The 20,811-nt window shown below is 46.1% G+C and overlaps 1 protein-coding gene across 1 annotated transcript; it reads left to right on the top strand.

The window, feature by feature from the left end:
* Positions 1 to 593: 593 nt before the first annotated feature.
* LOC106570916 (extensin-like) lies at positions 594 to 18,694 on the top strand. Its single transcript, XM_014143499.2, has 2 exons — positions 594 to 621; positions 18,144 to 18,694. The coding sequence occupies exons 1-2, from the start codon at positions 594 to 596 to the stop codon at positions 18,692 to 18,694; spliced, it is 579 nt and encodes a 192-aa protein (XP_013998974.2).
* Positions 18,695 to 20,811: the final 2,117 nt, after the last annotated feature.

Here is a 20,811-nt window from a genome sequence, read left to right as displayed (position 1 = left end):
TGCTGGACACTAGACTGGAGCTCTCTGCTGGACACTAGACTGGAGTGGAACGAGTGGCTGAATCTTCAGACTGTTACCACATCCCATCCACAAACAGAGTACGAGAGATCTGGACTGTACATTACATCCCACCCACAAACAGAGTACTAGAGATCTGGACTGTACATTACATCCCACCCACAAACAGAGTACTAGAGATCTGGACTGTACATTACATCCCACCCACAAACAGAGTACTAGAGATCTGGACTGTACATTACATCCCACCCACAAACAGAGTACCAGAGATCTGGACTGTACATTACATCCCTTGAAGAGATGTTTGGTTATGAAGGTCCAATGGTGGTCTTGATGAATGGTCACCTAGTAACCTTTACACTACCGAGCTGAGCTGAACCAAGCCGAGCTGAGCCAAACTGGGCTGGTACTGCGCTAGAACACGGCCTGGGTACACGCATGGCTGCCACCATAGTTGCTGAATGAACAATGCTGGATTTGAGTGGTTTGCATTAGCAATCTATTTTATCTATATCTATTCCCATTGAAATAGAATGAGGTAGAAAGTTCTGCCAGAAAGTGGTAGCATCCCAAACATGGGCCTACGTCCCCGTATGGGTCCTGGTAAACAGTAGTACACTACATAGGCAATAGGGAGCTATTTGGGACACAACACAGAGATTGAGGTTAAGAGGAGCAGGACATCTGTTAGGGAGATCTGTTAGATTGACTAGCTGTGGTTCTATCATTGCAGAAACACTCAGTCTCAGTCTGTCACACACACACACACACACACACACACACACACACACACACACACACACACACACACACACACACACACACACACACACACACACACACACACACACACACACACACACACACACACACACACACACACACTGGGTGAAACTTCCCTTTCCTACCTCCTTTCCTACCTCCTTCCCTTTTTTAAGTGCTCCTCACCAGTTCTTTTTGACCCTCTGGCTGAATTCTAAGATAATTCCCTACGTTTGTAATAACTTACAGCACATGTCTGTCTGTCTGTCTGGGTAAAAGATCAACACACACCCACACACGCACAGTATGCACAAAATAACACACACAAGAACAAACACTCACACAGACCCAAATCCCTGTCTGCATGCCCACACACACATACCGATCTACAGAGAACAGCTTTTCAACTGGTAAGACAGTAAGCTGTACTGTTTATTTAAAATCTCTCTGCTGTTTGATGCAGATGACCTGTGTGTGTGTGTGTGTGTGTGTGTGTGTGTGTGTGTGTGTGTGTGTGTGTGTGTGTGTGTGTGTGTGTGTGTGTGTGTGTGTGTGTGTGTGTGTGTGTGTGTGTGTGTGTGTGTGTGTGTGTGTGCGTGTCTGTGCGAGTTATCCATTATACCAATATTCATCTGGATGGCCGTCAACTATGTGTCTGAAGGATCTATGAGAATGTCACGGTCTGGGTAGTCACGGCTCAGGCACGACAGGTAACTCCATATCCTTCCTGTGACAGTGTAATTCTCTTCTCTCTGCCCCCCCGCGGCCATGTCTGAGAAACTCAGTTTACATCTGACTGTCTGGGGGTGTGAGGGGAGGGGTGATGAGAGGGAGGAGGAGATGGAGGTGAGGGAGGAAGGGGGGAGATGGGGGAGGAGAGGGAGGAGTAGGGGAGGAGAGGAAAGAGGGGGGAGGAGAGGTGGGAGGGGGGAGGAGAGGGAGGTGAGGGAGGAGGGAGGAGGAAAGCAAAGAGGGGGAGGAGAGGGAGGAGGGGGAGGAGAGAGAGGTGAGGGAGGAGGGAGGAGGAAAGATGGGGAGGAGAGGGAGGAGGGGGAGGAAAGGAAAGAGGGGGGAGGAGACGTAGGAGGGGAGGAGGGAGGAGGAGAGAGAGGTGAGGGAGGAGGGAGGAGGAAAGAAAAGAGGGGGAGGAGAGGGAGGAGGGGGAGGAGAGAGAGGTGAGGGAGGAGGGAGGAGGAAAGAAAAGAGGGGAGGAGAGGGAGGAGGGGGAGGAAAGGAAAGAGGGGGAGGAGAGGTAGGAGGGGGAGGAGGGGGAGGTGAGGGAGGAGGGAGGAGGAAAGGAAAGAGGGGGGAGGAGGGGGGAGGTGAGGGAGGAGGGAGGAGGAGGGAGGAGGAGAGAGAGGTGAGGGAGGAGGGAGGAGGAAAGAGTGGGAGGAGAGGGAGGAGGGGGAGGAAAGGAAAGAGGGGGGAGGAGAGGTAGGAGGGGGAGGAGGGGGGAGGTGAGGAAGGAGGGAGGGAGGTTACACTAGATGTTGGAGCATTGCTGAGGGGACTTCCATTCTGCCACAAGAGCATTAGTGAGATTGGGCACTAATGTAGGGCGATTAGGCCTGGCTCGCAGTCGGCGTTCCAATTCATTCCAAAGGAGTTGATGGGGTTGAGGTCAGTGCTCTGTGCAGGCCAGTCAAGTTCTTCCACACCGACCTCGACAAACCATTTCTGTATGGACCTCGCTTTGTGCACGGGGGCATTGTCATATTGAAACAGGAAAGGGCCTTCCCCAAACCGTTGCCACAAAGTTGGAAGCACAGAATCGTCTGGAATGTAATTTTATGCTGTAGCGTTAAGATTTCCCTTCACTGGAACTAAGGGGCCTAGACCGAACCATGAAAAACAGCCCCAGATAGTACCCCAAAACACCAGTCTCAATGTCTCAGTGTCAACAGTGAAGAGGCAACTCTGGGATGCTGGCCTTCTATGCAGAGTTGCAAAGAATAAGCCATATCTCAGACTGGCCAATAAAAAGAAAATATTAAGATTGGCAAAAGAACACAGACACTGGACAGAAGAACTCTGCCTAGAAGGCCAGCATCCCGGAGTCACCTCTTCACTGTTGACGTTGAGACTGGTGTTTTGCGGGTACTATTTCATGAAGCTGCCAGTTGAGGACTTGTGAGGCGTCTGTTTCTCAAACTAGACACTATAATGTACTTGTCCTCTTGCTCAGTTGTGCACCGGGCCTCCCACTCCTCTTTCTATTCTGGTTAGAGCTAGTTGGTGCTGTTCTGTGAAGGGAGTAGTACACAGCGTTGTACCAGATCTTCAGTTTCTTGGCAATTTCTCGCATGGAATAGCCTTCATTTCTCAGAACAAGAATAGACTGGCGAGTTTCAGAAGAAAGTTCTTTGTTTCTGGCCATTTTGAGCCTGTAATCGAACCCACAAATGCTGATGCTCCAGATACTCAACTAGTCTAAAGAAGGCCTGTTTTATTGCTTCTTTAATCAGGACAACAGTTTTCAGCTGTGCTAACATAATTGAAAAAGTGTTTTCTAATGATCAATTAGCCTTTTAAAATTATAAACTTGGATTAGCTAACACAACGTGTCAATGGAACACAGGAGTGATGGTTGCTGATAATGGGCCTCTGTATGCCTATGTAGATATTCCATTACAAATCATCCGCTTCCAGCTACAATAGTCATTTACAACATTAACAATGTCTACACTGTATTTCTGATCAATTTGATGTTATTTTAATGAACAAAAATGTGCTTTTCTTTCAAAAACAAGGACATTTCTAAGTGACACCAAACTTTTGAATGGTAGTGTATGTATAGTGTATATATAGTGTATGAAGTGTATATATAGTGTATGTATAGTGTATGTATAGTGTATGTATAGTGTATATATAGTGTATATATAGTGCATGTATAGTGTATATATAGTGTATATAGTGTATGTATAGTGTGTATATAGTGTATAGTGTATGTATAGTGTATATATAGTGTATATATAGTGTATATATAGTGTATATATAGTGTATGTATAGTGTATGTATAGTGTATGTGTAGTGTGTATATAGTGTATAGTGTATGTATGGTGTATATATAGTGTATGTATAGTGTATGCATAGTGTATGTATAGTGTATATATAGTGTATATATAGTGTATGAAGTGTATATATAGTGTATATATAGTGTATGTATAGTGTATGTATAGTGTATGTATAGTGTATGTATAGTGTATATATAGTGTATGTATAGTGTATATATAGTGTATATATAGTGTATGTATAGTGTATGTATAGTGTATGTATAGTGTATGTATAGTGTGTATATAGTGTATAGTGTATGTATAGTGTATGTATAGTGTGTATATAGTGTATAGTGTATGTATAGTGTGTATAGTGTATGTATAGTTTGTATATAGTGTATAGTGTATGTATAATGTATGTATAGTGTATATAGTGTATGTATAGTGTATGTATAGTGTATGTATAGCGTATGTATAGTGCATGTATAGTGCATGTATAGTGTATATATAGTGTATATAGTGTATAGTGTATGTATAGTGTGCATATAGTGTATAGTGTATGTATAGTGTATGTATAGTGTGTATATAGTGTATAGTGTATGTATAGTGTTTATAGTGTATGTATAGTGTGTATATAGTGTATAGTGTATGTATAATGTATGTATAGCCTACGGAGCTGTGAAGGGAACGGCACCTCCATACCTTCAGGCTCTGATCAGGCCCTACACCCAAACAAGGGCACTGCGTTCATCCACCTCTGGCCTGCTGGCCCCCCTACCTCTGAGGAAGCACAGTTCCCGCTCAGCCCAGTCAAAACTGTTCGCTGCTCTGGCACCCCAATGGTGGAACAAGCTCCCTCACGACGCAAGGACAGCGGAGTCAATCACCACCTTCCGGAGACACCTGAAACCCCACCTCTTTAAGGAATACCTAGGATAGGATAAAGTAATCCTTCTAACCCCCCCCCCCCCCTTAAAATATTTAGATGCACTATTGTAAAGTGGTTGTTCCACTGGATATCATAAGGTGAATGCACCATTTTGTAAGTCGCTCTGGATAAGAGCGTCTGCTAAATGACTTAAATGTAAATGTAAATGTATAGTGTATGTATAGTGTGTATATAGTGTATAGTGTATGTATAGTGTATGTATAGTGTATATATAGTGTATGTATAGTGTATATATAGTGTATATATAGTGCATGTATAGAGTATATATAGTGTATATATAGTGTATATATAGTTTATAGTGTATGTATAGTGTGTATATAGTGTATAGTGTATGTATAGTGTATATATAGTGCATGTATAGAGTATGTATAGTGTATATATAGTGTATATATAGTGTATATATAGTGTGTAGTGTATGTATAGTGTGTATATAGTGTATAGTGTATGTATAGTGTATGTATAGTGTGTATATAGTGTATAGTGTATGTATAGTGTGTATAGTGTATGTATAGTGTGTATATAGTGTGTAGTGTATGTATAATGTATGTATAGTGTATGTATAGTGTGTATATAGTGTATAGTGTATGGATAGTGTATGTATAGTGTATGTATAGTGTATATATAGGGCATGTATAGAGTATGTATAGTGTATATATAGTATATATATAGTGTATATATAGTGTATAGGGTATGTATAGTGTGCATATAGTGTATAGTGTATGTATAGTGTATGTATAGTGTGTATATAGTGTATAGTGTATGTATAGTGTGTATAGTGTATGTATAGTGTGTATATAGTGTGTAGTGTATGTATAATGTATGTATAGTGTATGTATAGTGTGTATATAGTGTATAGTGTATGTATAATGTATGTATAGTGTATGTATAGTGTGTATATAGTGTATAGTGTATGTATAGTGTATGTACAGTGTATATATAGTGTATATATAGTGCATGTATAGAGTATGTATAGTGTATATATAGTGTATATATAGTGTATATATAGTGTATAGTGTATGTATAGTATATATATAGTGTATATATAGTGTATAGTGTATGTATAGTGTGCATATAGTGTATAGTGTATGTATAGTGTATGTATAGTGTGTATATAGTGTATAGTGTATGTATAGTGTGTATATAGTGTATAGTGTATGTATAATGTATGTATAGTGTATGTATAGTGTGTATATAGTGTATAGTGTATGTATAGTGTATGTATAGTGTATATATAGTGTATGTATAGTGTATATATAGTGTATATATAGTGCATGTATAGAGTATGTATAGTGTATATATAGTGTATATATAGTGTATATATAGTGTATAGTGTATGTATAGTGTGTATATAGTGTATAGTGTATGTATAATGTATGTATAGTGTATGTATAGTGTGTATATAGTGTATAGTGTATGTATAGTGTATATATAGTGTATGTATAGTGTATATATAGTGCATGTATAGTGCATATATAGTGTATATATAGTGTATATATAGTGTATGTATAGAGTATGTATAGTGTATATATAGTGTATCTTGTGGTCTTTTACACACACACACACACAGACAGACAGACAGACAGACAGACAGACAGACAGACAGACAGACAGACAGACAGACAGACAGACAGACAGACAGACAGACAGACAGACAGACAGACAGACAGACCCTCCTCCCTCAGAGAGTTATGACAAACGTAGGCAATTATCTTAGAATTCAGCCAGGGGGTGAAAAAGTAAAGGGAAGGGAAAGGGAAGTTTCACCCAGTGTGTGTGTGTGTGTGTGTGTGTGAGTGCGTGCGTGCGTGCGTGTGTGTGTGTGTGAAAACAAAGGTAAGGCGTATGGAAATGATCTGATATAATTTGAGACTGGGTTTTCAGAAAGCTCTTTGTTATCTTTTAATTAATAACAAGTGTGAACAAAAATGTTGACGCCACCAATCGTTCATAATAATATTTAATGTTTCCATAGGTTATGGTGTTGACAGGCAGACTAAGGCGATAACAGAATGCATGACTAGATCATATCAGAGGGATGAACTGCGTCCCAAATAGGGAATAGGGTGCCAACTGAGACACTTCACTAGCTCACATCAGAGGGATGAACTGCGTCCCAAATAGGGAATAGGGTGCCAACTGAGACACTTGACTAGCTCACATCAGAGGGATGAACTGCAACCCAAATAGGGAATAGGGTGCCAACTGAGACACTTGACAAGCTCACATTAGAGGGATCGAGAGTTGTCATAACCCAGACATTACTAGTACATTCAGGAATGCAGAATCTTTCAGCAACAATTAGACTATATGATATTTCACACTTGATTAGAAATGACTGCCGGCGGGGGCAAGTTACACAAATAACCACTTCCGCCTGGGTTCGCTATTCAAACAAAACCTGGGGCCTCAAGTGTTTCCTGGATTAGTTAAAAAACAAAGAGCCTCTAGTGTTTCCTGGATTAGTTCTAAAACAAAGAGCCTCTAGTGTTTCTGGATTAGTTCTAAAACAAAGAGCCTCTAGTGTTTCTAAATCAGTTCTAAAACAAAGAGCGTTTCAGTGTTTCTGGACTAGTTCTAAAACAAAGAGCCTCTAGTGTTTGTGGATTAGTTCTAAAACAAAGAGTCTCTGGTGTTTCTGGATTAGTTCTAAAACAAAGAGCCTCTAGTGTTTGTGGATTAGTTCTAAAACAAAGAGTCTCTAGTGTTTGTGGATTAGTTCTAAAACAAAGAGCCTCTAGTGTTTGTGGATTAGTTCTAAAACAAAGAGTCTCTAGTGTTTGTGGATTAGTTCTAAAACAAAGAGCCTCTAGTGTTTGTGGATTAGTTCTAAAACAAAGACCCTCTAGTGTTTGTGGATTAGTTCTAAAACAAAGACCCTCTAGTGTTTGTGGATTAGTTCTAAAACAAAGACCCTCTAGTGTTTGTGGATTAGTTCTAAAACAAAGACCCTCTAGTGTTTGTGGATTAGTTCTAAAACAAAGAGCCTCTAGTGTTTGTGGATTAGTTTTAAAACAAAGAGCCTCTAGTGTTTCTGGATTAGTTTTAAAACAAAGAGTCTCTGGTGTTTCTGGATGAGCTCTAAAACAAAGAGTCTCTGGTGTTTCTGGATTAGTTTTAAAACAAAGAGCCTCTGGTGTTTCTGGATTAGTTCTAAAACAAAGAGACTCTAGTGGTTCTAGATCAGTTCTAAAACAAAGAGCGTTTCAGTGTTTCTGGATTAGTTCTAAAACAAAGAGCCTCTAGTGTTTCTAGATCAGTTCTAAAACAAAGAGCGTTTCAGTGTTTCTGGATTAGTTCTAAAACAAAGAGCCTCTAGTGTTTGTGGATTAGTTCTAAAACAAAGAGCCTCTGGTGTTTCTGGATTAGTTCTAAAACAAAGAGACTCTAGTGTTTCTGGATTAGTTCTAAAACAAAGAGCCTCTGGTGTTTCTGGATTAGTTCTAAAACAAAGAGACTCTAGTGTTTCTGGATTAGTTCTAAAACAAAGAGCCTCTAGTGTTTCCTGGATTAGTTCTAAAACAAAGAGACTCTAGTGTTTCTGGATTAGTTCTAAAACAAATAGGCTCTAGTGTTTGTGGATTAGTTCTAAAACAAAGAGCCTCTAGTGTTTGTGGATTAGTTCTAAAACAAAGAGCCTCTAGTGTTTCCTGGATTAGTTCTAAAACAAAGAGACTCTAGTGTTTCTGGATTAGTTCTAAAACAAAGAGACTCTAGTGTTTCTGGATTAGTTCTAAAACAAAGAGACTCTAGTGTTTCTGGATTAGTTATAAAACAAAGAGCCTCTAGTGTTTCTGGATTAGTTCTAAAACAAAGAGCCTCTAGTGTTTCTGGATTAGTTCTAAAACAAAGAGCCTCTAGTGTTTCCTGGATGAGTTCTAAAACAAAGAGTCTCTGGTGTTTGTGGATTAGTTCTAAAACAAAGAGCCTCTAGTGTTTCTGGATTAGTTCTAAAACAAAGAGCCTCTAGTATTTGTGGATTAGTTCTAAAACAAAGAGCATCTATTTTTTTCCTGGATTAGTTCTAAAACAAAGAGCCTCTAGTGTTTCCTGGATGAGCTCTAATTCAAATAGTCTCTAGTGTTTCCAGGTTGAGCTCTAAAAGAAATAGTCTCTAGTGTTTCTGGATGAGCTCCAAAACAAAGAGCCTCTATTGTTTCCTGGATGAGCTCTAAATCAAATAGTCTCTAGTGTTTCTGGATGAGCTCTAAAACAAAGAGCCTCTATTGTTTCCTGGATGAGCTCTAAATCAAATAGTCTCTAGTGTTTGTGGATTAGCTCTAAAACAAAGAGCCTCTAGTGTTTCCTGGATTAGTTCTAAAACAAAGAGCCTCTAGTGTTTCCTGGATTAGTTCTAAAACAAAGAGCCTCTAGTGTTTTCTGGATTAGTTATAAAACAAAGAGCCTCTAGTGTTTGTGGATTAGTTCTAAAACAAAGAGCCTCTAGTGTTTCTAGATCAGTTCTAAAACAAAGAGCCTCTAGTGTTTCCTGGATTAGTTCTAAAACAAAGAGTCTCTAGTGTTTCCTGGATTAGTTCTAAAACAAAGAGCCTCTAGTGTTTGTGGATTAGTTCTAAAACAAAGAGCCTTTAGTGTTTCTGGATTAGTTCTAAAACAAAGAGCCTCTATGTTTTCCTGGATTAGTTCTAAAACAAAGAGCCTCTAGTGTTTTCTAGATAACCTCTAAAACAAAGAGACTAGTGTTACTGGATGAGTTCTAAAACAAAGAGCATTTAGTGTTTCCAGGTTGAGCTATAAAATAAATAGTCTCTAGTGTTTCTGGATGAGCTCCAAAACAAAGAGCCTCTAGTGTTTCTGGATGAGCTCTAAAACAAAGAGTCTCTGGTGTTTGTGGATTAGTTCTAAAACAAAGAGCCTCTAGTGTTTGTGGATTAGTTCTAAAACAAAGAGCCTCTAGTGTTTCCTGGATTAGTTCTAAAACAAAGAGCCTCTAGTGTTGAGGACAGTGGTAGTTGAGTATAGGGACAGGGGTAGTTGAGTATAGTGACAGGGGTAGTTGAGGACATGGGTAGTTGAGTATAGGGACGGGGGTAGTTGAGTATAGGGACATGAAATTTGAGTATAGGGACAGGGGTAGTTGAGTAAAGGGACAGGGGTAGTTGAGTATAGAGACAGGGGTAGGTGAGTATAGGGACAGGGGTAGTGTCGTATAGGGACAGGGGTAGTTGAGTATAGGGACAGGGGTAGTTGAGGACAGGGGTAGTTGAGTATAGGGACGGGGGTAGTTGAGTATAGAGACAGAGGTAGTTGAGGACAGGGTAGTTGAGGACAGGGTAGTTGAGTATAGGGACAGGGGTAGTTGAGTATAGAGACAGGGGTAGTTGAGGACAGGGGTAGTTGAGTATAGGGACAGGGGTAGTTGAGTATAGGGACAGGGATAGTTGAGTATAGGGACAGGGGTAGTTGAGGACAGGGGTAGGTGAGTATAGGGACAGGGGTAGTTGAGCATAGAGACAGGGGTAGTTGAGTATAGAGACAGGGGTAGTTGAGGACAGGGGTAGTTGAGTATAGGGGCAGGGGTAGTTGAGTATAGGGACATGGGTAGTTGAGGACAGGGGTAGTTGAGTATAGGGACAGGGGTAGTTGAGTATAGAGACAGGGGTAGTTGAGGACAGGGACAGGGGTAGTTGAGGACAGGGGTAGTTGAGTATAGGGACAGGGGTAGTTGAGTATAGAGACAGGGGTAGTTGAGTACAGGGACAGGGGTAGTTGAGCATGGAGACAGGGGTAGTTGAGGACAGGAGTAGTTGAGCATAGAGACAGGGGTAGTTGAGTATAGAGACAGGGGTAGTTGAGGACAGGGGTAGTTGAGTATAGGGACAGGGGTAATTGAGTATAGGACAGGGGTGGGTGAGTATAGGGACAGGGGTAGTTGAGTACAGAGACAGGGGTAGTTGATTACAGGCACAGTGGTAGTTGAGCATAGATACAGGGGTAGTTGAGTATAGGGGCAGGGGTAGTTCAGCATAGAGACGGGGTAGTTGAGTATAGAGACAGGGGTAGTTGAGGACAGGGGTAGTTGAGTATAGGGACAGGGGTCGTTGAGTATATAGACGGGGGTAGTTGAGTATAGGGACAGGGGTAGTTGAGTATAGGGACAGGGTAATTTGAGTATAGGGACAGGAGTAGTTGAGTATCGGGACAGGGGTAGTTGAGTATAGAGACAGGGGTAGTTGAGGACAGGGGTAGTTGAGTATAGGGACAGGGGTAATTGAGTATAGGGACAAGGGTAGTTGAGTACAGAGACAGGGGTAGTTGATTACAGGGACAGGGGTAGTTGAGCATAGATACAGGGGTAGTTGAGTATAGGGGCAGGGGTAGTTGAGCATAGAGAAAGGGGTAGTTGAGTATAGAGACAGGGTAGTTGAGGACAGGTGTAGTTGAGTATAGGGACAGGGGAAATTGAGTATAGGGACAGGGGTAGTTGAACATAGAGACAGGGGTAGTTGAGGACAGGGGTAGTTGAGTATAGGGACAGGGGTATTTGAGCATAGAGACAGGGGTAGTTGAGTACAGAGACAGGGGTAGTTGAGTATAGAGACAGGGGTAGTTGAGGACAAGGGTAGTTGAGTATAGGGACAGGGGTAGTTGAGTATATAGACGGGGGTAGTTGAGTATAGATACAGGGGTAGTTGAGGACAAGGGTAGTTGAGTATAGGGACAGGGGTAGTTGAGTATAGAGACAGGGGTAGTTGAGTTTATAGACGGGGGTAGTTGAGTATAGGGACAGGGGTAGTTGAGTATAGGGACAGGGGTAGTTGAGTATAGAGACGGGGGTAGTTGAGTATAGATACAGGGGTAGTTGAGTATCGGGAAAGGGGTAGTTGAGTATAGAGACAGGGGTAGTTGAGGACAGGGGTAGTTGAGTATAGGGACAGGGGTAGTTGAGTACAGAAACAGGGGTAGTTGAGTACAGGGACAGGGGTAGTTGAGTATAGAGACAGGGGTAGTTGAGTATAGGGGCAGGGGTAGTTGAGCATAGAGACAGGGGTAGTTGAGTATAGAGACAGGGGTGGTTGAGTATAGGGACAGGGGTAATTGAGTATAGGGACAGGGGTAGTTGAGTACAGAGACAGGGGTAGTTGAGTACAGGGACAGGGGTAGTTGAGCATAGAGACAGGGGTAGTTGAGTATAGGGGCAGGGGTAGTTGAGCATAGAGACAGGGGTAGTTGAGTATAGAGACAGGGTAGGTGAGGACAGGGGTAGTTGAGTATAGAGACAGGGGTAGATGAGTATATAGACAGGGGTAATTGAGTATAGGGACAGGGGTAGTTGAGTATAGGGACAGGGGTAGTTGAGTATAGGGACAGGGGTAATTGAGTTTAGGGACAGGGGTAGTTGAATACGAGACAGGGGTAGTTGAGTATATAGACAGGGGTAGTTGAGTATAGGGACAGGGGTAATTGAGTATAGGGACAGGGGTAGTTGAGTATATAGACAGGGGTAGTTGAACATAGAGACAGGGGTAGTTGAGGACAGGGGTAGTTAAGTATAGGGACAGGGGTAGTTGAGTATAGGGACAGGGGTAGTTGAGGACAGGGGTAGTTGAGTATAGGGACAGGGGTAGTTGAGAATAGGAACATGGGTAGTTGAACATAGAGACAGGGGTAGTTGAGGACAGGGGTAGTTGAGTATAGGGGCAGGGGTAGTTGAGCATAGAGACAGGGGTAGTTGAGTATAGAGACAGGGGTGGTTGAGTATAGGGACAGGGGTAATTGAGTATAGGTACAAGGGTTGTTGAGTACAGAGACAGGGGTAGTTGAGTACATGGACAGGGGTAGTTGAGCATAGAGACAGGGGTAGTTGAGTATAGGGGCAGGGGTAGTTGAGCATAGAGACAGGGGTAGTTGAGTATAGAGACAGGGGTAATTGAGTATAGGGACAGGGGTAGTTGAGTATATAGACAGGGGTAGTTGAACATAGAGACAGGGGTAGTTGAGGACAGGGGTAGTTGAGTATAGGGACAGGGGTAGTTGAGAATAGGAACACGGGTAGTTGAACATAGAGACAGGGGTAGTTGAGGACAGGGGTAGTTGAGTATAGGGACAGGGGTAATTGAGTATAGGGACAGGGTTAGTTGAGTATATAGACAGGGGTAATTGAGGACAGGGGTAGTTGAATATAGGGACAGGGGTATTTGAGTATAGGGACAGGGGTAGTTGAGTATATAGACAGGGGTAATTGAGTATAGGGACAGGGGTAGTTGAACATAGAGACGTGGGGGTAGTTGAGGACTGGGGTAGTTGAGTATAGGGACAGGGGTAATTGAGTATAGGGACAGGGATAATTGAGTGTAGGGACAGGGGTAGTTGAGTATATAGACAGGGGTAATTGAGTATAGGGACAGGGGTAGTTGAACATAGAGACAGGGGTAGTTGAGGAAAGGGGTAGTTGAGTATAGGGACAGGGGTAATTGAGTATAGGGACAGGGGTAATAGAGTATAGGGACAGGGGTAGTTGAATATAGAGACAGGGGTAGTTGAGCCTCCTTGGGGTAAGTGATTGCTTGTAGGTCAAAGTTGAATTCATGGAATGAGGGTGTGGTATCTTGTATATGTTAAATGTATGCCTACATTCAGATATAGAGCTCTCTGTTTACCACTTACCCTTCCATTCCTTAACCAGTTGTCTTGGACTGGGGTGTTGATTCGATATGCCAATTCGTAGGCAAGTTCTCTGCATTGGAATGTACTGAGCCCATAAAACTGGCCTGCGACATTCTTGATATGTTTATCAAGCTCAGACTCCATGTCATCAGATAAGACCTTGTGTTCCTCTGCTACTCTGTCATAGCCTCTCTTTCAAACAGTTACATGTTCGTTGTCTTTTTAGTCATTCTCTATTTCTTCATCACTTGCTGCTGCTGGACCTCTTCCCTTCTCTCACTTCCTGCTCTCTCCAGAACCTCACGAAGGGCTAGACCCTTGCTTGTTTTATATTTGTATACACAGGGCATGATGATGTCTGCTCTGGAACAATACAAATGAGTTCATATGCATGACACTATCAATATTAGGCATAACACTGACAAAATGTAATCGTAATGTGTTTGATTTATGACGGCCATTGGTTCAACTTACCCCAAGGCAAACATTTTGACTATATTAACCCACACAGCTACAAGGATGCACCTTTCATTCTAGGTTTAAGACCTTAGACCACCAATCGATGTAGAAAACAATCTTAAAATGATTTATTTTGGTTTAGATACAAGAATCATGAACCCTGTAACACAGAGGTCAACAACCTTTTCTGAGTTGAAACGCAGGCTGAGATCTACCGCTCAGATTATATACACTGCTAAAAAAAATAAAGGGAACACTTAAACAACACAATGTAACTCCAAGTCAATCACACTTCTGTGAAATCAAACTGTCCACTTAAGTAGCAACACTGATTTCAACACACATTTCACATGCTGTTGTGCAAATGGAATAGACAACAGGTGGAAATTATAGGCAATTAGCAAGACACCCCCAATAAAGGAGTGGTTCTGCAGGTGGGGACCACAGACCACTTCTCAGTTCCTATGCTTCCTGGCTGATGTTTTGGTAACTTTTGAATGCTGGCGGTGCTTTCACTCTAGTGGTAGCATGAGACGAAGTCTACAACCCACACAAGTGGCTCAGGTAGTGCAGCTCATCCAGGATGGCACATCAATGCGAGCTGTGGCAAGAAGGTTTGCTGTGTCTGTCAGCGTAGTGTCCAGAGCATGGAGGCGCTACCAGGAGACAGGCCAGTACATCAGGAGACGTGGAGGAGGCCGTAGGAGTGCAACAACCCAGCAGCAGGACCGCTACCTCCGCCTTTGTGCAAGGAGGAGCAGGAGAAGCACTGCCAGAGCCCTGCAAAATGACCTCCAGCAGGCCACAAATGTGCATGTGTCTGCTCAAACGGTCAGAAACAGACTCCATGAGGGTGGTATTAAGCCCCGACGTCCACAGGTGGGGGTTGTGCTTACAGCCCAACACCGTGCAGGACATTTGGCATTTGCCAGAGAACACCAAGATTGGCAAATTTGCCACTGGCGCCCTGTGCTCTTCACAGATGAAAGCAGGTTCATACTGAGCACATGTGACAGACGTGACAGAGTCTGGAGACGCCGTGGAGAACGTTCTGTTGCCTGCAACATCCTCCAGCATGACCAGTTTGGTGGTGGGTCAGTCATGGTGTGGGGTGGCATTTCTTTGGGGGGGCCGCACAGCCCTCCATGTGCTCGCCAGAGGTAGCCTGACTGCCATTAGGTACCGAGATGAGATCCTCAGACCCCTTGTGAGACCATATGCTGGTGCGGTTGACCCTGGGTTCCTCCTAATGCAAGACAATGCTAGACCTCATGTGGCTGGAGTGTGTCAGCAGTTCCTGCAAGAGGAAGGCATTGATGCTATGGACTGGCCCGCCCGTTCCCCAGAGCTGAATCCAATTGAGCACATCTGGGACATCATGTCTCGCTCCATCCACCAATGCCACGTTGCACCACAGACTGTCCAGGAGTTGGCGGATGCTTTAGTCCAGGTCTGGGAGGAGATCCCGCAGGAGACCATCCAGCACCTCATCAGGAGCATGCCCAGGCGTTGTAGGGAGGTCATACAGGAACGTGGAGGCCACACACTACTTAGCCTCATTTTGACTTGTTTTAAGGACATTACATCAAAGTTGGATCAGCCTGTAGTGTGGTTTTCCACTTTAATTTTGAGTGTGACTCCAAATCCAGACCTCCATGTGTTGATAAATTGGATTTCCATTGATTATTTTTGTGATTTTGTTGTCAGCACATTCAATTATGTAAAGAAAAAAGTATTTAATAAGATTATTTATTTCATTCAGATCTAGGATGTGTTGTTTAAGTGTTCCCTTTATTTTTTTGAGCAGTATATATATATATTTATAACATGACTTAAAAAAAGCCTATGCAACATAATGTTATTAAAAACAGTACTTTAGTAATGAGGTTTGTGCAGTTGTCTATAGGCTCAATACATTATCACCGTATTGGCTATTCTTAAATTGCCCTGCCAATGTTGTTCTTCTGAGAACATTTTCTATTTCAAAACATGAAGTGTATGATCACACTGGTAATACATCATTTGTTGTATTACTTGTGAAGCATAAATTGAAATTACATTTACATTTACATTTAAGTCATTTAGCAGACGCTCTTATCCAGAGCGACTTACAAATTGGTGCATTCACCTTATGATATCCAGTGGAACAACCACTTTACAATAGTGCATCTAAATCTTTTAGGGGGGGGGGGGTTAGAAGGATTACTTTATCCTATCCTAGGTATTCCTTAAAGAGGTGGGGTTTCAGGTGTCTACGGAAGGTGGTGATTGACTCCGCTGTCCTGGCGTCGTGAGGGAGCTTGTTCCACCATTGGGGTGCCAGAGCAGCGAACAGTTTTGACTGGGCTGAGCGGGAACTGTGCTTCCTCAGAGGTAGGGGGGCCAGCAGGCCAGAGGTGGATGAACGCAGTGCCCTTGTTTGGGTGTAGGGCCTGATCAGAGCCTGAAGGTATGGAGGTGCCGTTCCCTTCACAGCTCCGTAGGCAATCACCATGGTCTTGTAGCGGATGCGAGCTTCAACTGGATGCCAGTGGAGAGAGCGGAGGAGCGGGGTGACGTGAGAGAACTTGGGAAGGTTGAACACCAGACGGGCTGCGGCATTCTGGATGAGTTGTAGGGGTTTAATGGCACAGGCAGGGAGCCCAGCCAACAGCGAGTTGCAGTAATCCAGACGGGAGATGACAAGTGCCTGGATTAGGACCTGCGCCGCTTCCTGTGTGAGGCAGGGTCGTTCACTGCGAATGTTGGAGAGCGTGAACCTACAGGATCGGGTCACCGCCTTGATGTTAGTGGAGAACGACAGGGTGTTGTCCAGGATCACGCCAAGGTTCTTAGCACTCTGGGAGGAGGACACAAGGGAGTTGTCAACCGTGATGGCGAGATCATGGAACGGGCAGTCCTTCCCCGGGAGGAAGAGCAGCTCCGTCTTGCCGAGGTTCAGCTTGAGGTGGTGATCCGTCATCCACACTGATATGTCTGACAGACATGCAGAGATGTGATTCGCCGCCTGGTTATCAGAAGGGGGAAAGGAGAAGATTAATTGTGTGTCGTCTGCATAGCAATGATAGGAGAGACCATGTGAGGATATGACAGAGCCAAGTGACTTGGTGTATAGCGAGAATAGGAGAGGGCCTAGAACAGAGCCCTGGGGGACACCAGTGGTGAGAGCGCATGGTGCGGAGACAGATTCTCGCCACGCCACCTGGTAGGAGCGACCTGTCAGGTAGGACGCAAAATCATTAGCTTTTAAATGTTTTTAATAATTGGACTGATGGTGCCTGCATCTGATGGTCAGTCTCAGCGGATGGAGGGAGGGAGGGGCCAAAAATGAGACACCGTCTTCCAGTTGATGGCGAAACTCGAGTCGCATTTAATTATTTCATGTGGTTACCTCCTATGACCAGAGAACGTGAAATACTCCATCGATATTAGAAAGACACAAGCTGTTAATAACAAAGCGAGTCTATCGATACACTTTGTAGCGTGAGTGGAAAGGGGAGAGGCCGTTTTATGGATTATAAAACTGTTGAATAAAAACGTATCCAGGCCTCCCGAGTGGCCCAGTGTTCTAAGGTACTGCATCACAGTGTTCTAAGGTACTGCATCACAGTGGTCTAAGGTACTGCATCACAGTGTTTTAATAAGGTACTGCATCACAGTGGTCTAAGGTACTGCATCACAGTGCTAGCTGTGACACTAGAGATCCTGTGTTTGAGTCCAGGCTCTGTCGCAGCCGGCCGCGACCGGGAGACCCATGAGGCGGCGCACAATTGTCCCAGCGTTGTCCGGGTTAGGGGAGGGTTTGGCCGGCAGGGATATCCTTGACCCATCTCGCACAAGCGACTCCTGTGGCGGGCCGGGCGCAGTGCACGCTGACACCACCGCCTGGTGTAACGGTGTTTCCTCCGACACATTGGTGCGGCTGGCTTCCAGGTTAAGCGGGCATCGTGTCAAGAAGCAGTGCGGCTTGGTTGGGTCGTGTTTCGGAGGACGCACGGCTCTCAACCTTCACCTCTCCCGAGTCCGTATGGGAGTTGCAGAGATGAGGCAAGACTGTAACAACCAATTGGATACCACGAAATTGGGGAGAAAAAAAGTAAATATTTTTACAAAACATGAAGTCCTGAAAACAGCAGCTCTTTGCTGTATTCGTTGACAGTCTCTCTCTAGTCGTGGTTTTAAACGTTTTGAAATCTCAAACAGTAGAGTCGACAATAAACTTCACTGTGGGCTGGTGGAAGCTGCAGACACTGATTGGGCAGCTGAATCAAGAGCACCTACCGAATCAAGACCACCCACCCACTCTCTAGTCTACGTCCCCTCCGCTTCATCCCCAGACCAGACCATCCCCAGACCACCCATCCCCAGACCAGACCATCCCCAGACCACCCCATCCCCAGACCAGACCATCCCCAGACCACCCCATCCCCAGACCAGACCATCCACAGACCACCCCATCCCCAGGCCGGACCATCCCCAGGCCACCCCATCCCCAGGCCAGGCCAGACCATCCCCAGACCACCCCATACCCAGACCAGACCACCCCCAGCCCCAGACCAGACCATCCCCAGACCACCCCATCCCCAGACCAGACCATCCCCAGACCATCGCCAGCCCAGACCACCCCCATCCCCAGCCCAGCCCATCACCAGACCAGACCACCCCCATCCCCAGACCAGACCATCTCCAGCCCAGACCAGACCATCCCCAGCCTAGACCAGACCATCCCCAAACCAGACCACCCCCACCCCCACCCCCATCCCCAGACCAGACCAGACCATCCCCAGCCCAGACCATTCCCAGCCCAGACCATCCCCAGACCAGACCATCCCCAGACCAGACCATCCCCAGCCCATTCCCAGCCCAGACCAGACCATCCCCAGCCTAGACCAGACCATCCCCAGACCAGACCATCCCCAGACCAGACCGTCCCCAGACCAGACCATCCCCAGCCTAGACCAGACCATCCCCAGACCATCCCCAGCCCAGACCAGACCAGACCACACCCACGCCACTCCTCTCTCCTCTCCTCTCCACTTCACTGTGGCCCTCCACTCCAACCCCAGCCAAAGCCCAGACCGTCCTCTCCTCTGTGGCCCTGCCCTACCATCAGCCCATCAGCCCATCAGCCCAGCCACTCTCCATCACTTCATCTCCACTCTAATGTGGCCCGCCATCCCTCCACCCCGCCATCCCTCCATCCCTCCATCCAGCCATCCCAGAAAGGACCATCATCTACACTCTAATGTGGCCCGCCATCCCTCCATCCCTCCATCCATCCACCCTGCCATCCCTCCATCCCTCATCCCTCTATCCATCCACCCTGCCATCCCTCCATCCCTCATCCCTCCATCCCTCATCCCTCCATTCCTCCAGCCCAGACCATCCTTTCCACTGTGGCCCTGCCCTCCGGTCCCCGGGTCAGCGGACACTCTGATTACCCAGGAGACCTTGACACAGCGGGGCAAAGCTGAGCGCTTTCATCACTGCCGGTGGGTCACCCCACAAAGCCTCGTTAAGGGATTCTCCGCTCGCCAATTAGCAAGGCTCAGAGTCAATTAGTTTTTGGCAAGCCGCCCCGGGGGGTCACATGGCATCTGCTGCAGACTGATGCTACCTGACAGACAGGCCATGCAGGTCAGACGAGAGGACATGTCTGGAACATACACACACGCACAGACACACACACACACACAGGATATGTGGTTGGTGGAGGGGAGAGGGGGTACCTGACAGACAGGCCAGGAAGATCAGATCTGGGAGAGGAGGTGGGGGAGAGGAGGTGGGGAGAGGAGAGGGGGAGTGTAGAGGGGTAGAGGAGAGGAAGTGGGGGTGGGGAGAGGAGGTGGAGAGTAGAGAGGGGTGGTGAGGAGAGGAGGGGAGGTGAGGTGGGGAGAGGAGGTTGTGTGGGGAGAAGGGTGGTGGAGAGAGGAGGCGGGGGTGTAGAGGGGTGATGAGGAGAGGAGAGGTAGAGGGGAGAGGAGAGGAGGTGGGGAAAGGAGAGGAGGTGGGGTGTAGAGGGGTGATGAGGAGAGGAGAGGGGGAGAGGAGGGGAGGTCGGGTGGGGAGAGGAGAGGAGGTTGGGTGGGGAGAAGGGTGGTGGAGAGAGGAGGTTGGGTGTAGAGGGGTGATGGGGATAGGAGAGGAGAGGAGGTGGGGTGTAGAGGGGTGATGGGGAGAGGAGAGGAGGTTGGGTGGGGAGTGGAGAGGAGATTGGGTGTAGAGGGGTGATGGGGAGAGGAGAGGAAGTGGGGAGAGGAGAGGAAGTGGGGTGAGGAGAGGAAGTGGGGAGAGGAGAGGAGGTGGGGTGTATAGGGGTGATGGGGAGAGGAGAGGAAGTGGGGAGAGGAGAGCAGGTGGGGTGAGGAGAGGAGGTGGGGTGTAGATGGGTGATGGGGAGAGGAAGTGGAGAGAGGAGAGGAGGTGGGGAGAGGAGAGGAGAGGAGGTGGGGTGTAGATGGGTGATTGGGAGAGGAGAGGAAGTGGGGAGAGGAGTGGAGGTGGGAAGAGGAGAGGAGGTGGGTGTAGAGGGGTGATGGGGAGAGGAGAGGAAGTGGGGAGAGGAGAGGAGGTGGGAAGAGGCCGTGGGAAGAGGAGAGGAGGTGGGAAGAGGAGGTGGGGAGAGGAGAGGAGGTAGGGTATAGAGGGCTGATGGGGAGAGGAGAGAAAGTGGGGAGAGGAGAGGAGAGGAGGTGGGAAGAGGAGGTGGGGAGAGGAGAGGAGAGGAGGTAGGGTATAGAGGGCTGATGGGGAGAGGAGAGGAAGTGGGGAGAGGAGAGGAGGTGGGAAGAGGAGGTGGGGAGAGGAGAGGAGGTGGGGAGAGGAGAGGAGGTGGGAGGAGGACGTGGGGAGAGGAGAGGAGGTGGGGTGTAGAGGGGTGATGGGGAGAGGAGGGGAAGTGGGGAGAGGAGGTGGGGAGAGGAGAGGGGGTGGGGTGTAGAGGGGTGATGGGGAGAGGAGGGGAAGTGGGGAGAGGAGGTGGGGAGAGGAGAGGAGGTAGGGTAT

The sequence above is a fragment of the Salmo salar genome, chromosome ssa15, assembly GCF_905237065.1.
Source record: "Salmo salar chromosome ssa15, Ssal_v3.1, whole genome shotgun sequence".
NCBI classification, from domain to species: domain Eukaryota; kingdom Metazoa; phylum Chordata; class Actinopteri; order Salmoniformes; family Salmonidae; genus Salmo; species Salmo salar.
Note: the sequence above shows the minus strand (reverse complement) of the source record. Positions and strands in the feature narration are given on the sequence as shown.